The 17,795-nt window shown below is 34.6% G+C and overlaps 2 protein-coding genes and 1 non-coding gene across 8 annotated transcripts in view; all 3 read left to right on the top strand.

Annotated features, from left to right (window-relative positions):
* Positions 1 to 2,886, top strand: part of arel1 (apoptosis resistant E3 ubiquitin protein ligase 1) — a 31,135-nt gene extending 28,249 nt beyond the window's left edge. For all 3 annotated transcript variants that reach the window (XM_051133097.1, XM_051133098.1, XM_051133100.1), the window contains exon 22: positions 1,554 to 2,886. In XM_051133097.1, coding sequence (XP_050989054.1) covers positions 1,554 to 1,656 — 103 coding nt within the window. In that variant the 3' untranslated portion in view covers positions 1,657 to 2,886. The remainder of the gene's footprint in view (positions 1 to 1,553) is intronic.
* Positions 2,887 to 9,690: 6,804 nt separating this feature from the next.
* Positions 9,691 to 17,795, top strand: part of hs1bp3 (HCLS1 binding protein 3) — a 48,935-nt gene continuing 40,830 nt past the window's right edge. Inside the window, exons 1-3 of one of the 4 annotated variants that reach the window (XM_051134122.1) lie at positions 9,691 to 9,821; positions 15,381 to 15,546; positions 17,080 to 17,287. In XM_051134122.1, the coding sequence (XP_050990079.1) occupies positions 15,448 to 15,546; positions 17,080 to 17,287 (307 nt within the window). In that variant the 5' untranslated portion in view covers positions 9,691 to 9,821; positions 15,381 to 15,447. Of the gene's footprint in view, positions 9,822 to 9,935; positions 10,215 to 15,380; positions 15,547 to 17,079; positions 17,288 to 17,795 lie in introns of those variants that run through there. The other 3 variants (XM_051134123.1, XR_007829589.1, XM_051134121.1) reach the window with 3 other exon arrangements.
* trnas-aga (transfer RNA serine (anticodon AGA)) lies at positions 9,874 to 9,955 on the top strand. Its single transcript has one exon. It is a non-coding gene; the product is annotated as a tRNA-Ser (tRNA).

Here is a 17,795-nt window from a genome sequence, read left to right as displayed (position 1 = left end):
GAGAACTGTACATTATGAATTAATAATTGAATGACAGTGGTGATAAGTTTCTGGATGTACTATACATTCAACATATGATTACCACATAATATATGTCTCAACTCACAAAAAAAATGAGTCATGTTCATTCATGTATTTCATTCACTTTTTATTGCATCGAATTATCATCATTTCCTGAAATTTGGCATCGCTAAGATTGCATCTCTCAGGCCTAAATATCTTACCAGCAATACTAAAAACGCGTTCTACAGGAGCAGATGAAGCAGGCACAGCAAGATATTGGCATGCAATTTGAGCCAAAAAGGGGAAATGACTCTGGTTGTCCTTCCAGTACAGGAGAGGATCAGACTCCTCATTGTGACATGGTAGGCTTAGGTAACTTGGTACCTCCTCTGATGGCTGGTAACTGTGTAGATGTAGAGGGAACTTGGGTGTCCATGAATGCAAAAAGTTTTGACCTACAATTTGTGAAATGATCATGCTTAACATACTAAACATACAGTACTTTGTATTTCTTTTATATGTTTGTTGTTTATGTGATTTATAATATTTAATGTACTATAAACTATTAAGCAAATCAAGTCAAATTATTTTATTTAGCAACTCAAGTGGAATTTAGTGGAATTTATTTGATTTCAATTCTGTTTCCTGACATTCCAATTCAATTCCAATTCCATTTCCTGTCAGCTGCATGCAATTCCAATTCCAATTCCATTCCAGGAAGTGAATTGGAATTTACCATTCATTCTCAATTCAATTCATGAATGGCCCCAACCCTGGTGTACACGTCTGCGGCACGCTCTGACACGGCAACTGGAGATAATCGTCGCTCAAGTCAATGCATGTGTTTTGACCCCTTATACTGCACACGTCTATGGCATGGCTCCAACACGGCCACCGAAGCAGATCACACCCACTCTAGTCAAAGCTTGTGTTTATATCAGCCGCCCTGCGGCTCGTTGAGGCATCCCAGAAATGGCTCTCCGCACTGCATGAAGTTAGGCTAATCCCCCACCTCATCCCTACCCACCCCCCAACCATCCGAATTTCTGTAGGCGGATTTATTTTAATGATATTCTAATGGACCACATTATAACATCTGGGGAACAAAAACGCTGTAGTCTAAAGAAGCAGTTTGTTGTAGTTCTTGAAAAGGGATTTTTAAAAAATTAAATATCTCCTTTTACAGTGGACTTTGAGATTTGTACCTTTGTAGATCTTTTTATGCCCAAACATACACACCACACACTGACTAAAATTCAAAAAGTGAAAAAGCATAATATGACCCCTTTAAAAATGTACATTTCCATTGTATCAGGGTTTGTTAGTAATATTCATATTAAGGTTTTTGCACTTGTTGCCATTTGATGTAAAAATGAAACATTATTTACTTATTAGCTATCTTGAATGTTTTACATAATAAAAATGTTTTAATATATAATAATGTTTCTCAGCAATGTGAATTTAGTTTTGTCAGAAGTATCTATAGGAAAAAAGTGATATTTTTTATATTAAGCTTGCATGTTCAACCCCTCCTACATTGTTCTGTTCAGTTTTAACCAGCTGTGCCTCCCAACATATGACTCCTACGAGGAGCTCCACAAGCTGCTGAAGCTGGCCATCAGTGAGGGAAGTGAGGGCTTTGGGATGCTCTGAACATCAGTCCAGCTCAGGCAGAAACAGAGTTATCTCCAAACCTCCTTTTTTTCATGAACTTGTCACCCCAGTGTGCTTTACAGTGTACTGTAAAGGAAGGACTTTGATCACAAGATGCCTCTGGGAGGATTCAGGAGTTATGTACATATGTATTTAAAGACTATTCTACATGAAGAAAATAAGAAGAAAACAATTTTTTTTCCAGATAGTTGCCTCTCTATATGTGTGTACAAACATAATTAAATGGCCTACATAAGTGTCAGGATGCTTGTTTTGCATTTGACATAAAGAGAATGTTGTTGTTTTTTTATGGGTCATAGTAGATTAAGGGATGTTGCATACCCTGGGAATGGGAATGACTGCATACCCTCTACATTGGGCCTTAACTGATCAGGGAAGGTTGTGTATATTAACTGCTATTTTATTGTATGCTTTATTTATACAGTGTATACATTTTCCCTGTAATTGTTCATTTGATATTTATGAAAAAGGGACCTTAGACACGTTATAATGTTACCATCTTTTTTTTTTTTTCTTTGGGGATTTCACAAATTATAAAATTGCTTTTCTCAGAGATGTTCATAGTGTTTTAGTTTCAACTGTTTTGGGAACATGCATTCCAGAAACAGTTAAATATGTGTTTCAGGTTTCAGATAGCTGACTTGTAGATTTATCAGATCAGTGCTCTTTGCTCTCTTCTTTAGCCCCTTACTTTTTTTTTAATATTTTGAACATTAATTATTACTGAGCATATGTACTGTAGAAATCAAGTTATGATCAAACTTAGGTTAGGATCTCCATTAAAAAAAAAAAAAAAAGGTAGCTAGCTCTAAAATATAATTACAAGGACTCCTACCACAAAACTACTGTTATACTGAAATGTTTGAGTAACATCTATGCATCATACCAAACAAGTCAACAAACAAAAAAAATAACATTGCTTTTTGCTTGTTTTGTACATAAATTATGCTATGTTTAAATTATTTTGTTCTGTTAATGCCGCTACAAAATTAAAGTGTAGTCATGAGGGGAAAAAATCCTAATGCACAATGGCTGACTGTTGAAGAACATTAGTGAACTGTTTTCTACTGAATAGAGCCTGTAGCAATATTCTGGGAGGTCACATTCAAATTTTGACTGTCCTTTTCTGATCTCTACAAACCATTAGCAGGGACACAAAATGTTAAAACATGACTACCCTGATGTTACACTGTGCTCTTGCCCCCCTATATATATATGAAACCCAAGAGGATATCATCAAGAAAAAAAAAAAAAAAAAAAAAAAATATATATATATATATATATATATATATAAATTTTTCTTTTTTCTTGATGATATCCTCTTGGGTTTCATCATTTCTGTGCAGATGGCTACAGTTGATATTTTATTTATTCAAAAAAAAAACAAAAAACATATGTATTCATTTAGTAAGTGCAAATGTAATTAAAAAATGTGGGGTGGTAATCTAAAGCATAATGTTTTGGATTAGCTTCACTACGACGTAAAATTCCAAATTTAGTCCTGCATTAAAAAAGACACCATATGAGTAGCCAGGAACAAGGCTCTGGGTGTCTGACGAAGGAAAAAGAACTGAAGTACAATAAAGAAATATATGGGTCAATATCACCATAGAGTGCCTTTCAAGCCTCACAATACTCAAAAATTTTGGTCTTAATTTTCTATTCGCTTTATGTCATGTCATAAATAGTAGACCCTGAAGTACTATAAAAACATATTAGCTGAGCTCCCATACATTTTTTTAAGATATGTCCACCCTGTCATGGACATATATATTACTGTTAAATACATTGTCATTGCAATATTAAGCTGCAAATTTTATTTTTTATTCCATTTCCTAAGCAGGGTTATTTGTTAGCTTTCAAATTATAAATACATAAAAAATTTTATGTAAACCATGCATTTTTTAAGGAGCTATACAATTCGCACATGTATCTTACTTGAAGAAAACTGTGATATTTGGATGCAGTTTTTTTTGTTTGCATGTTATTGACCCACAAAAATTAATAATAAATAATATAATCACATTCTCAATTACATTGATATCCACCCCTTCCCCCAATGAAATGCTATGAGTGGCCAACACGACAGGGTGGACATTTTACCTTCAATTAGCATATTAGCTTACAGCAAAACTGTGACTAGCTAAATAGTCAGTCTGGTTGTTGAAGAGAATTTGGTATATTTAAACGTACATATTTTGACAATACTGTATTCTAATCATTTCTGGCATATTTTATGCAGACAGGGTGGACATGTTAAGCTTAGGAAAATCAAGTAAACAAACTCATACAAAGAAAATTTATCAGTTTAAAAGTCACCAACTCATCTCAGCTGTTGAAATTCCCGCCACTGAAGAGACAAAAAAATCTGTTGTCCAGATGTCAATAAAGGAGATGGCCTTTTCTTAAAGTGGTGGATTCCCCAATATGACAGTGGACTACCATTCAAGGGACATGAACAAACTCTTCGTTTTTCTTAAATAAAAATATTGTTTTTATTATTTTATTGATTATTATTAATTAATTATTATTATTAATTGAGTTGTCTCTTGTTTAACTAAATATTTCCAGGAGAAGAAAATTGTAACATGATGATTTATGATTTAACTATATTCTACTCTTATTCAAATTTAATGAGCAGTGCATGGGACATAGAAAAATAACATGCATCCTCCTATGCAAATCTTTAAAAAATCTAGAAATTGTATCTAAAGAGCCAAGTAATGTTTTGTTATTAATATAAAAACTTAGACTTACATAACACACCCTTTCATAGTCATTTTATGTTATCATGGCAAATGAGTTATGTACAAGAGACCAAAAGACACCCTACAGTGATATTGACCCATATACCATTAAAAATTATTGCATTTTCGTATGTAGCTCTGTATTCAGCCTTGTGTTACTTCTACTGTGCCCCTGACGCACATAATCATGAGTTATAGGGCTGCCATCTCTGAGGCATTTAGAGTGCGACTCACGCAATTGAGTTACAGTTAGAGTGTGGGCTTTTTGAGTCACTTCTTCAGCGAAATAAAGGTTTGTATACCTTTTATTTAATTTATAAAGTCTTCACTGTGCTGTAAATTATATAAATTTACGCAACACAACATGTTTTGCATGATGGAAACACCTTTTGCCTTGCATAACATAATCTGATTTTATTCCTTATAATACTTAACTGAATTTAATTTGATGTTAAAATATGTTGATTTTAAAGTATTTCTCTGTACTGTTTGTTTATGGGCAGGTTATGGAGTCAGTCACAGCATCTTTCAGATACGAGTGAAATGCGTGGCGGCAGTCTGAGGTTTGCAGTTCCCCCGCAAACAGCAGCTCATCACCGGCTCAGATTTTGGCGACACACCGGCACGGAAATTAGCAATATTTTGGTGAAAAGGGATTACAAAGAACGGTTGAATACACTTAAAGTAAAATGCTTATTTTAAATATTACATTTTTTTATTTCTATAATGCTTGTTAAACTAGTTTTATTGCTCAAAGAAATGCAGGCAGAGCAACACTCAATTCATTTATCCAATCAGAAGCTTGGCCCACCCTGGCCCCACACTTTATCAAGTATACCCGGCTGCAGCCTGCAGAATGGGGCGGGGCTGCACGTGGGGAGGGGCTACACACATAGCCCCGCCCACAAATGGCTTCATTGGCTAATGACATGTAATGACGTCGTCAACTCCGTAAACAGGAAATGCGGTTACGAGCATAGTTCAAGCTATGATTCATTCGTTATATTAAATATGTTACATATAAAATATTAAACAATATATTATAAATTCGTTAATTATCTACATGTGATATTAATAAATGGTTCAGTTGGCTAATGACATGTAATGACGTAGACACCTCTGTATACAGGAAATGCAGTTAAGAGCACAGCTGAAGCTATATATATATATAGAGAGAGAGAGAGAGAGAGAATATCATTCATTAACTTACATACAAAAATAAAAAATATACTATGAATTCGTTAATTATCTACACGTAATATTAATCTATACCAAACATAATACATTATGTTTTCATTTATTATTTTGGGCAAAATTTTATTATTATTTCTAAGCAAGCATGTCATATCTTTGTGCATTAAGAACTGTATATCGCAACGATTAATGTTTATTTGCAAATTTAAATTATTTATGGGTTTTTATTTTTATTTACGCATTTACTTGTATTTTAATGTATTTTTTTGTCACCAACTCAACACTTAAAGTTTCTTTGAAAATGTTGTCTTAGAAATATGAATTAATAAAGTGCCATTTTTAAAAGAACTACATGACAGCTATTGCTTTGTTCTGATAACAAAACTGTTCACAATAAATTATGTGTACATGTAGAGATAAAATATAGAGATTACCTCATGTTAAAGTAAGTTGGAAGTCCAAAAGCGTTGGACTAAACAATATATGAAGAGGAATAAACTCAAAGAACATGAAGATAATGCAGTTTGAGTATTTCATTTTATTGGTCATACAAAACAGCAGTTTAACATCACTGTTTTATTAGCAGAGGCCCACCTGTTGTGTCTTCCGTTGTTACCACATACATTTAACATGTAATAATACACACACACACACACACACACACACACACACACAAGTTCCCTCCAGGATAAAAACAAGACCAACACACACAAACCTTTTGGGTTAACATTGATTCTCCCTTCTACTACGTTGCACAGGCATTCTAGCTCTGGCACATAAAACAGGAGTCCATATTCTCTATACTGTCATAGAATCCTCTCAAGCAGCCACGCCTCCCATTACCATAAAACCCAGAGTAGGATTTGAACAACATTTTGCATTTGTTGCACTCTCTGATGTCAAAGGGCACCCGCAATTCAGCCTTGGATGATGCATTCCACTTCTCCCAGTTCACAACACCTGTAGCCAAACACACACACACACACACACACCCCCACGTTACCCATGATACCATTTAAGGCCTTAATTTTCGCAGAATCAATTTAATGACATTTAATGATTTTTAATGCCCCGCGGAAACAATGTTTACTAGCTGCCAACCGTTTGAATCATTCTTAAAAGCCATCTAAAAAAAAGTTGTTTATACATCCATATTTTTTTCTCTAAACCCTTACGAGTTCCTGCGCTAAAACGGGGAGCAGGCCTCAGGTTGGAAACCACTGCACTAGCGAATGACTTTACACGAGGGCAGTCTTATTTTATTTACTTCACCAGGGGCGTTTCTAGGATTTTAAAACATCAGGGGCTATTATGTATTTATGTATTTATAACTGTAGCATGTAGCAAATATATAGTTGCATGCAAAAACAGGGCCCTATTTTTTCCCCAAATTTCTTTTTTTTTTTTTTAATTCCTTTTTTTGTTTTAATTTTTCTGGACTTCTTTTTAATGTTTAAATTTAATTTTATTAATCAAAATGTAATTAATCATGTGTAATTAATTAAAACCATAAATCTTGTACGATTTACCGTCAATTTTAAAATTTGAATTTATCAAAAGTTAAGAACAAATACATGTTTAGGACCCCATGAAATGTTTTATTGTTTTTTCACCTTACATTTTATTGTTACCAAATATGTTTGAGCATGTCTGTTTATTTGAATGCATAAAAACAACTTTTATTTATTTTTACATTTATTTATTTATTTATTTTAAATGGAATTTTGTGTTGTGTATTTTTTTTCTGGTTATCAAATGAAGGTATAAAATATTAAATAAATTGATCTTCTAATGAAAATGATATTTTATTTTTGACAAATAAAGGGGATTTACTATTCAAATTTAAAACATGGAAGAAATATTGTGTGGAAAAAAAATGTAGTAGTAGTTGTAGTAGGCACATTACTGAATGGTTAATAAAGTTAAACCGAACTTTTACTTTGACGGGTTGCCGTGAATACCTGTAAATTTCTGTGTGTATATTTGACGCTTGTTTTACTTAAATGAAACAGTGAAATGCTCATGAAGTGACTCTCAGAGCAGTTTTGGAGATGTTGTTGATGTATTTATGTCCTCATATAGTGAAACGGCAGACGCTGAAATCACTGTGAGCGTCACACGCGCATCAGTATTACATGTAAAGAAACCGCGCGTCCGCGCATTCATAAAAAGACAGCAGAACATGCAGGATTCATATTTAAATAGTCTTTTGCGGCATAATATTTACAGATACTAGTCCATATCGCGACTTGATGTGTAATGACCAACTTTTGATTCATTCATTCAAACTTTGATAAATTCCGTGGAAATCATAGGGCTATACAAAAAAAAAAAAAAAGCATTGGGGGCTGGAGTAAAAACAGCCCCGAATGATTAGCCCTAGAGACGTCCCTGTACTTCACATCTCCTTATACAATCGCTCATTAGTGACACAATGAACCCAATGTTGTAATCAAACATTACAACTAATCAAATAAGACAAAACTCGAAGCTCAAATACTCACCAACTCAGCAACAAACTAGTGGAAATAAAATCCTGCTGAGGGTGTTGGCGTCGTTAACCAATGATATAATTTGTGGGCGGGGCGACACATGTAGCCCTGCCCCACATGCAGCTCCACCCCGTTCTGCAGGCTGCAGCCAGGACCTTCTCCACTTTATAGCCTAACAGCCAATCACACAATTGGAGCGATATTCACTTGAGCTAGATTTAAATTTTTACTTCTTTTTTTCTTTCCGTTTGCACCCCGAAACATTTTAATACTATATATATATATAGTTTTCGCGCTATCAATATGCAGGGTATTGAAATCGCTACTTACATTCACTTTTGATTTAGTGATTAACGCGTACTCTGCATAAAGGATGTTTGTCATTGACCGCGGCAACAAAGTAAATATTACATGATTAAACGATTGCAGAAATTTTATTTATTTTAAGGGTTTAAAGTGTACTTAACATTGTGTTGTTTAACATTATGTATCTTGGAAACGAGCTGGCAGCAGAAATCACACAGAACAGAACGAAGTGTTATCATTTCATATTGAGTAAACGATTAAACAATTTAACAATGCAGTTGAAAACATAAGGCCATTGATATGACAACTAAAACAACAATAATGAAATTAATACTGCGATGTTAATATTCATAAGGATTCGTTTTCAGGTGTCAAGTATTGCAATTACTGCTCACAGTGCTGAAAATACGTAAGTATTTGTACCTTTAGATGCTGTACAGTAAATATGTCAGTATTGTACATTTAGTGTCTGGAAAAGCGTAAGCTAAATATACGTTTTATAGAACCACTTTTTACGTAAAATACATACGAATTATCATGAGATCACGTTGGTACAGCAGATGCTCTCAGTTTGAAGTTGTAGCGTATGTTTTCCAACTAAACTAAATTATTTTTATTTCATATAAAAATGACAATCAGTGTATGACCATACACCGTGTAACACCCATTAGTTCCATAATGTAAAGTACTCTATATTTCACACACTAATTTTGTAATTAATATACTAAAAATTATTCTTTAGTAAGATAATCTTAAGAACATCTATAGTGTACTCAGCTGTGCTATTTTGAGACACTATGAATAGGTCCTATTAACTATGAATGGGTCCTATCCACACTTTAACACTTTTAACGTTTATTTAATGGATTATTTATATTAAAATACATTATGTAGGCATTAACAGCATCTTTGTTAATTTACAAAAATGATGATAATTTGGTGGATATTTAAAAAATGTTTGTTGGTAGCGTATGCATTCTGATGTAAAACCGTCGCCTGAGGGCGCTCTGCGACTATTGGCATCTTATCTGAGTGCAAAACGCTGCTTGGGAGAGTTTCGAAATACTGCAAACAATAAATATATACAATTATGAACACGTGTTAATGTGTGTTTATTTTTGTTGACGGCATTTTAATAGTATTTAATGATTATTTCATTTCGTTCACTCTTTCTGATGTAGTCTACTCAACAGTCATGGACTAGGGATTAGTGAATGAGTTAGCGATTTCGGACACAGCTCATGTATTCTAATTGCCCGCTATGAACTTCCTGGAACTATTTGAAGTCTGTACGAATTAAGTGACAAATTAACTACCGTTGTCGCAACTCTCTCTCTCTCTAGGGCTCTGAACACTAGCCCTCGCCTGAGTGAATGAAGGAGCCATATCAGTGACGATAAGACAGGTAACTCTTTTACTAAGGTTCACATAACAGTCTCTAAAACGACGTAACGCGTGTAGTCGTGGCCGAGTGGTTAAGGCGATGGACTAGAAATCCATTGGGGTCTCCCCGCGCAGGTTCGAATCCTGCCGACTACGGGAGCTCTTCTTTTCCTCCTGCGAACTGATATATTCTGAAAGGGCATTTCAGCTCTATACAAATATCATTAACACCGAGAACCCAGTAACGCAATAAGTTCCTCGAGTTGTTGACAGGAAAAGAAACGCAACACAACCTGGTCTCATGACTTGACGTCATAAAATTCAGTTCCTGATTTCAAGCTGTCCATTTCATTTCATGAAGTCTTAGACCGTTTGCTGCACTTTCAACAATGCCAGATGGACTTATTACAAACAGGTAATTCGGCATTTAAAACTTATAGGTTTAACCGTTTTATTCTGATAAAATGAAATATATGTGCTTTTACAGCAAAGTACTAGTTTTTAGTTTTAGACTAGTTTCTGCAATGCATGCTGCTCCATACAAAACTAAAGATGTGGCGCGACTAATTATAACACTTCCATTACAACCAACGAAACTCAAAGACCTTAGTTTGTGGTGTAAATGGTGTAAAATGTCTGTACTATAACGTTATGTCAGGGGAATGTCTTTAAACTGTAATCGAGGAAATATCATTCCCCTAATACGTCTTCTTTTTAAAGAGCGGCTGAAATTGCGCTTGAAACATTTTGGGTGAAAAATTACGTGAGCTCGCGTGCAGCTCCTTAATACGGAGCTCTGACTGGCTAGTTTAGTTTATACATATATGGAGAAAATATTTAATTTGTACGATAAGTTTTATTACACAGCACTATAAAGAGGGGGATGTTGGCTTCACAGAGGGGATGGTTTTTGTCATTTTTTTCAACAACGGGGATGCCATTGTGCTGTGCTATGTGTGTCAGTGACTTTGCAAAAAAACAAACAAACAAAAAAAAGCACATCTTGAGAGTCCAAAAGGATTCATTACATGATGAAGCTTATTAGAATGCAGTCAGAATGCCTCTATAATTCAAACAATTAAAGAAAAAATATCTGTTTTTATTTTTTTTTCTATATATGATATACAGTAGTTAAGTATTATCACACAAAAATTAGCACGTGTGCGTGATCGTAATTTAATTTTATACAGCAGTTTAACAGACAAGAGTTACATAATTGAGTTACATTTTAGACACATTTCTTTTTTCTATTTTTTTTTTTTTTGTTTTGCAAATGAAACAGTTCCACACAAAGCCAAAGCAGAGCTGTTGTGTGTCCCAGAGCAACATTGCAGTGTATCTTTCCTGAATTAATCTGTTTTTGAAGGATGGAGTGAGACAATTTTTTTAATAATCTATTCACAAAGGCAGTCAGTTTGCTTCGATCCTAAATTAATCAGCCATTTTAAAAGAATCATTTGAATGAAGGATTCAATAAATCATTCATTAAAACAGACACTTGCCGCCACCTACTGGCGGTTTTAATGTCATATTTATTTATGCTAAGCCTAAACCAGCACAAAAACACACTCATCAAAATATTTTTAAAATAGTTTAATTATCGTTATTGACAACCCCCCCACCACCACACATAGTGTGAGAAAGACGTTAAACACGTCTAAAAAGTTTGAGAACCACTGTTCTAAGGGAATATTTAAAGGAATTTTAAAGAGTAGTTCTATCGGTACTGCTACTGAATATATTGTTTGTAGCCCATTTGTATTCATGTATAAAGGTCAATCACACAGACAGAACTTTGGGTTAATATTTTTTAAAGGCTGACACATTAACATTGCTGCTGACAGTGCTGCACTACTACATTCAATAAATTCTTCTCCCCATAAAAACTTTGGTCATGCTTAAAATGATAAATCCATTTAGAGTGGTGCATTTGAAGATTGTTTGACAGTTTCTAGTTTTCTTATTTTTAAGTGATTACCCCTTTGTATTTGTATTGCAGAAAGAACCTTTTTCATTGTTATTTTACTTGTTTTAACCATAGCAGAAGTTTTTGTGTCTTGACCAGAGGTTGCGTTACACTTTAACATTGTCCTTAATTTTGACGGATGGGGTCGTAAAAAATTCCGTCATAATCTACTATTACCCGTCATTTTAATTTCCATATTTTAATTAGAATAACACATTTAATTGCTTTTATTTTTGTTAACATTTTAATTTTTAATGAACCTACAGGACGCCGCAGTGTTTAAAAACAACAAAATACCCTAGGGCTGGGTAAACAACAACAACAAAATCGATTTCTCGATTTTAATAGATTCTCATTTTAATGAACCAATACTGATTCCTAAATCACAATCAATCTTTTGGTCTATGCTGTTTTCAGTTGCTGAACGAACAGTAGTGCGTCTTCCTTCCAATAAATAGCAATAGGCTAAGCTTTGTGTTACTTTTGATATGAAACAAAGTCTCAGATTTAAATTTCATTAGGAAATTCAAACAATAAATATAGTTTTGGCGCTCTTTAATGTGGCATGATAGATCGTTGTAGCTTCTGTGTACTCGTCTGTGCGTAATCAAACGCATAGGAAAACATTCATGGCAGTTTCGTTTTTGTCCTGGATCCCCTGCTCTGCTGCCACACTGGAGCGCACTCGCCACTAACTGGACAGGGGTGGGAATTACAGCTACAATTTATAATTTCCTCAGTGTAATCTGTCAAAATGATGGATGGCCTTCAGACTTTGATCCTTTACTTTAGGTGTACCCTTGACTTAGTATAGCTACTCACTGCCAGAGTGCATGGTGGCATGAATAAATTATGCAATTGCTTTGTTTTACTGTTGTTGTTGTTTTTATTTGCTAATTTTATTTACCGTCTTGTGTCAGTAGCACAACAAAAAGAAAAAATAAAATAATAAAATGGTTATTGTCACAATTACTAAAAATAAATAAAATTGAATTGTTATCATTGTTGTGATTAGTGTGCTTAATGTTGAAGTCTGTCTGTGACTTGATCACATTACCACAAATATTAAAGTATTGTCTAAACCCAATTAAATTTCTCAAGGTGTTAATGAAAGAACAATCAAATTGTAAAAGATCATTAATAAATAGAAAAATACATTAGCTAATGAATTAGAAGATCAGAATTAGAAGGTCACCTCCTAAAAGCAACCTACTTATTACTATTCTTCCCTTGAAATAAAAAATTCAAAAATATTTTCATGTTGCATTGCTGCATTAATAGGAAGAAAATTATAATAAGATAAACAAAGTTCCAAGTTTACATTAATAACTATAAAGGTGTCACACCCCTGGACTTTCTAGTTGGTTTCTCCCATCTCCCCTGCAGTTCTGTGTGTTTTGGTTTCTCCCTCATTGTCTACACCTGTGTTTGTAATCAGTCTGTGTGTATATATAGCGTGTGTTTCCCCTCTTGCCTTGTCGGAAGTTGATGTTACTACCCTGTGTTCCTGTGTCTCCTGTGTTCCCCGTTGGATTTATTAAATACCTTTCGTTTATTTACGTCGTTGTTCGTGTGCTTCGTCTGAGCGTGACAAAAGGTAAGTAAAAAAAAAAAAAGATCAACATCAGTTTATGAAGTTAGCTTATATAATGTAAATCTCAAATATTTCAGTTGTATTGAAACAACATTCAAGGTGACTTTGGGAAATGAGTGAATGTAACTACTGAAAAATAACTGCAGATTAAGAATTGCCCCACCTCAAAAACTTTTCTTCTTCTTCTGTTGTTATTTTGCAAATTAGCAACATATTAGTTGCCTCTCACTGGTTTATTAATATCATTGGTTCCTTTGTGGCTACTTGAATATTTTAAGTACGTGTCACTCAAAGCAGTAAGTAAATTGTTCTAATTATATCTAAGCAAGGTAAACTTTTGGATTTTACAGTGTGGTTCATGCCCTTCCTGTGAGAACATGACCATGGCCTTGTTGTGACTGCAACTCTCATTCTGTTTCTAAAGACCTGGAGTCACCTCAGATACTTTCTGTCCTGACCCTTCTACTTCTGGGTACAAGGGAAGCACATAAACACATTAGAGGCAAGCACATTAGAGTGGACTCCTCCACCATGTTCTGAGCACTTGTCGCTCAATAATTGGTTCTTGGGGTCTGAACAAGAAGTACAGTCTGCTCTTCTCCAGTTCCTTCCGCAAAATCGGGGAAGGCACCTTTTCTGCCAGGACATGTCAGCCGCTCCCTGGCAAGTCCCCCTGAGGAAGGACCTTAAAGTAGCTTGGACTATCCTGGGCTGAATGCCTGCATAACGGGGTAATGAGAACCTAGCACATAGCTGGACTGGGAAATGAGAAAGTTCTCAGAAAGTTCCCAGCGGTGATAGACACAATCACTCACACTAGAGCTCCTCTGTACTAGGTGGTTATATGGCCTCAAGTGGTGTTTGTTTGTTGCTTGATGCTCTTCCCGGAGTGAAGACCACAGAGATGTGGTATCAGATCAATACTTTCCTTCCTCCAAGAGGGCCTGAAGAGGCAGCTATCTCCATCCACTTGTACATGGCTGCGATACGTGGCACCCTATTCCCTGGGAATAAGGGATCTTTCAGTGGTTTTACAAGCCCTACAGAGAGATCCGTTCAAAAGATCAGTTGAGCTTAGTGCCCTTTCAGTGAAGATGGCACTTATGACTGCTCTCACCTCTGTAAAGCCCTCTCCATTAATGAAACGTGCCTAGAGTTTGAACTGTCAGACTCTGATGCGGTCCTGAGACCCCAGCCTAGCTATGTGCCTAAGGTTCCCATTTAGGGATCGAGTGGTAACCTTACAAGAATTCCGTACTGATAAGGGAGGCGCCGCCTTGTTTCTGTTGTGCCCAGCGTGTGCCTTACTGGACTGCATACAGAGTTTCAGGTTATCTGAACAGCTCTTTGTCTGCCTGCTTTGGTGGGTACCAACAGATGAATTCTGATAACTGGTAGGGTGCAGAGCTTGCAGTGTTTTTCCCCTCTCTGATACTTGTATGCTTTTACATAGATGCTTTTTTAATTTACCACAATAGTAATTTTAGATTATTTTTTGCTTTATATTATTATTATTATCATTTCTCAGCCAAATTTGATGTGCAATTAATTTGCGATTAATAAGATTAAACGTGTGTTCAGCTTGCAGGTACCGGGTGCCGGCTGGGCAGGGTGGGGCGGGTGCGTTAATTGCTTTACAAATTTTAACACAATTTTTCTTAACTAATTAATTGATTAGTTATGTAATTAGTTATATAAATTACTCATTACATTGTACATCGACAGCCTGTGTGTTTGTGTGTGTGACTATGTGATTAAATCAAGTAAAATAAAAATATATGCAAAACTGGTGATTTTGCAATGCCAATACATAGAGGCATCACTCAAAAAAGAGGAAAATTAAAAATGGCATAGTAATTCTGTGTACATTGAATTCTGTACTTTAATATGAATTTTGTGCTTATCCAACTTACGATACACTTTATGCAAATCCATATTAGTAGTATTGGATGTTGAATTATATAGGTCAGTTGTAAATAATTCCTTACATACTTATCAATTCATTTTTTTTCTTTTGATAGGCCTTTGCAGAATGAAGCTACTGGCATTGACCTGCATGTACCAATCTATCAGGAGATAAGAGGATCAATGATTACAGGACATGTAGAATATCAGATTGTTGTTGTGACCTGCCTTGCTTCCTTCAAGTCTGCAAAACACAAAGCAAGAGATGTTGTGCAGTTTGTTGTAGGTGACTGTTAATGTATTACCATATTGTTGTTAACGACTTTCTTTATAAACTGGAGAGAACAGTAGAAGTCTGTTTATGTTCATTATTCTGTGCTTAAGTTGTATACATGAACCTTTAGTAGGCTTATCTGTGGGTTTAAGTAGGCTTAACTGTGGATTAAATTGCATGTGGTAGAAGAAATTAACTAGAATAATTATAAAATACTGTAGCCTTTCTGGCAAAACATTACCCAAAGTGCAGTAGTTCAAAGCTATAGTACATCACATAGATTACATATTTTTATTTTATTTTATTTTTTGACATGTAAAAAAATTGATCAAAGTAAAAGCATGTCAGATCTTTTTCCATATTCAATGCAACCAACCAAATTTAATATAAAACACAAATATTAACTTTAAAATAACAAAAGTAAAAATAAATAAAGCAATGTTCTTTGGAATGTTGTTGTTAAAGTTCATCTAATTCTGTTGCACCCAACTTTAAACTTTGTTTAAAAAATAAGCAGGCTCACATTTAAACCACCATTTAGAGTCTAGCTTTTTCCAGCTAAATCTAAGTTAGGGATTAATTTACATGTGAGGAGCTTTAAATGAAAATAAAAATGATCTCAGATAAAACAAAGACAGAAACTGTCGGTATGTCTTCAGGTCTCAGAGAGGCATTTTACAACTTTTCTTCCTTCACACACACACAAGGTTTCTGTTCACCAGACTACTGATTACCCTTACTTGTTCCTCATCTCACTTTATCAATACCAAAATAGAACAGCAAAGCAACAATCAATCAGCATTTGACCTCCGACAGGATCACAGACTCAGTGCTTGTCACTTACCTGTGATCATATACCTGTTCCAGTGTTTTGTCCAATTATGCCCTACTTTTGTGCTGCTGATATCTTTATTACCTCTGTACTTTATTATTTTATTACTTTATTACTTCAGTATCCACTCTCCTGGGTCAGCTGGCAACCCCATCTCTGTTATCTGTTATTCTTTGATTAAAATTAAGGGTTGCAACACAACTTGAAATAAAATAAAACCTAAGTCAACAAATCCTTACTCTAAACTTAAATGTAGTCCTTGTTGTTGGAGCCTACCCTAATAGTTTGAATGCGATTGGTGAATTTCAAACAAAGTAGCATGCACCATTATAAAAAACTGTGCAACTTATGCAACCAGATCATTTTAGTTGTTATTCTTTTATTTTTTATTTATAATTATTATATTCATTATTCTTTTATTTCTTCCCTTAAAAGTTTGTTACATTATTTTTTTGGGTTCAATATTGCAATAATGGATCTGACATGATTTTACTTTAACTTTTTTTTTCCATTTTACTTTAACTTTTTTTAACCTCAAAAAGCTATAACAGTTAAATTTTTACAGAGGTATGTATCATTTTAATACCCACTGTATATACTAACTGTGGAGTTTTTCCACTCTTTACTACAGTTACCTTTGACTTGCACACTAGGGGACAAAATATTTGGTATTATGTATCATGTACAAGTATTTTCTTTAATTGTACAGGTTTCCAAGAAATACAGTGAAATTGAAGAGTTTTACTACAACCTGATGACTAAGTATCCAAGCATCCATCTGCCTCCAATGCCCCGCAAAGCCCTGTTTGTGAGTGAGACGGACCTCCATAAGCGAAGATCAGCTTTTGACAAGCTTTTCAAATTCTTTTCCAAGCACCCAATGCTGGCAAACTGCCCAGAGTTACTGGAGTTTTTAGGTTGGAAAACAAATCTTTAAGATTTATTACATACTGTAATGACACATTATTATTATTATATTATTAATAATGAAGTATTAATGTAGTAGGCACATATAGTGTGAGCAGTCAAGTACAGCTCAACCAATGGGCTGTATAGTGTGAGCACATAAATCGTGAGCACTGGCTTTACATTGTATGCATACTTGTTCAGTGAGAGTTGGTATTAAACAAGATTGAAATTGAACAGTGTATGCCTGGCTTTAAGGTTGTTCTACACTACAGGTCAAACGTTTTTGAACAGTAAGATTTTTAATTATTTTTTTTCAAAGAAGCCTCTTCTGCTCACCAAGCCTGCATTTATTTGATCCAAAATACAGCAAAAGCAGTAATAATGTAAAATTAACTACTTCCTATTTGAATATAATTTCTATTAAAATGTAATTTATTTCCATGATTAAAGCTAAATTTTCAGCTTCATTACTTGTCTTCAGTGTCAAATCATCCTTCAGAAATTATTCTAATATGC

The sequence above is a fragment of the Labeo rohita genome, chromosome 17 (assembly GCF_022985175.1).
Source record: "Labeo rohita strain BAU-BD-2019 chromosome 17, IGBB_LRoh.1.0, whole genome shotgun sequence".
NCBI lineage: Eukaryota > Metazoa > Chordata > Actinopteri > Cypriniformes > Cyprinidae > Labeo > Labeo rohita.
Note: the sequence above shows the minus strand (reverse complement) of the source record. Positions and strands in the feature narration are given on the sequence as shown.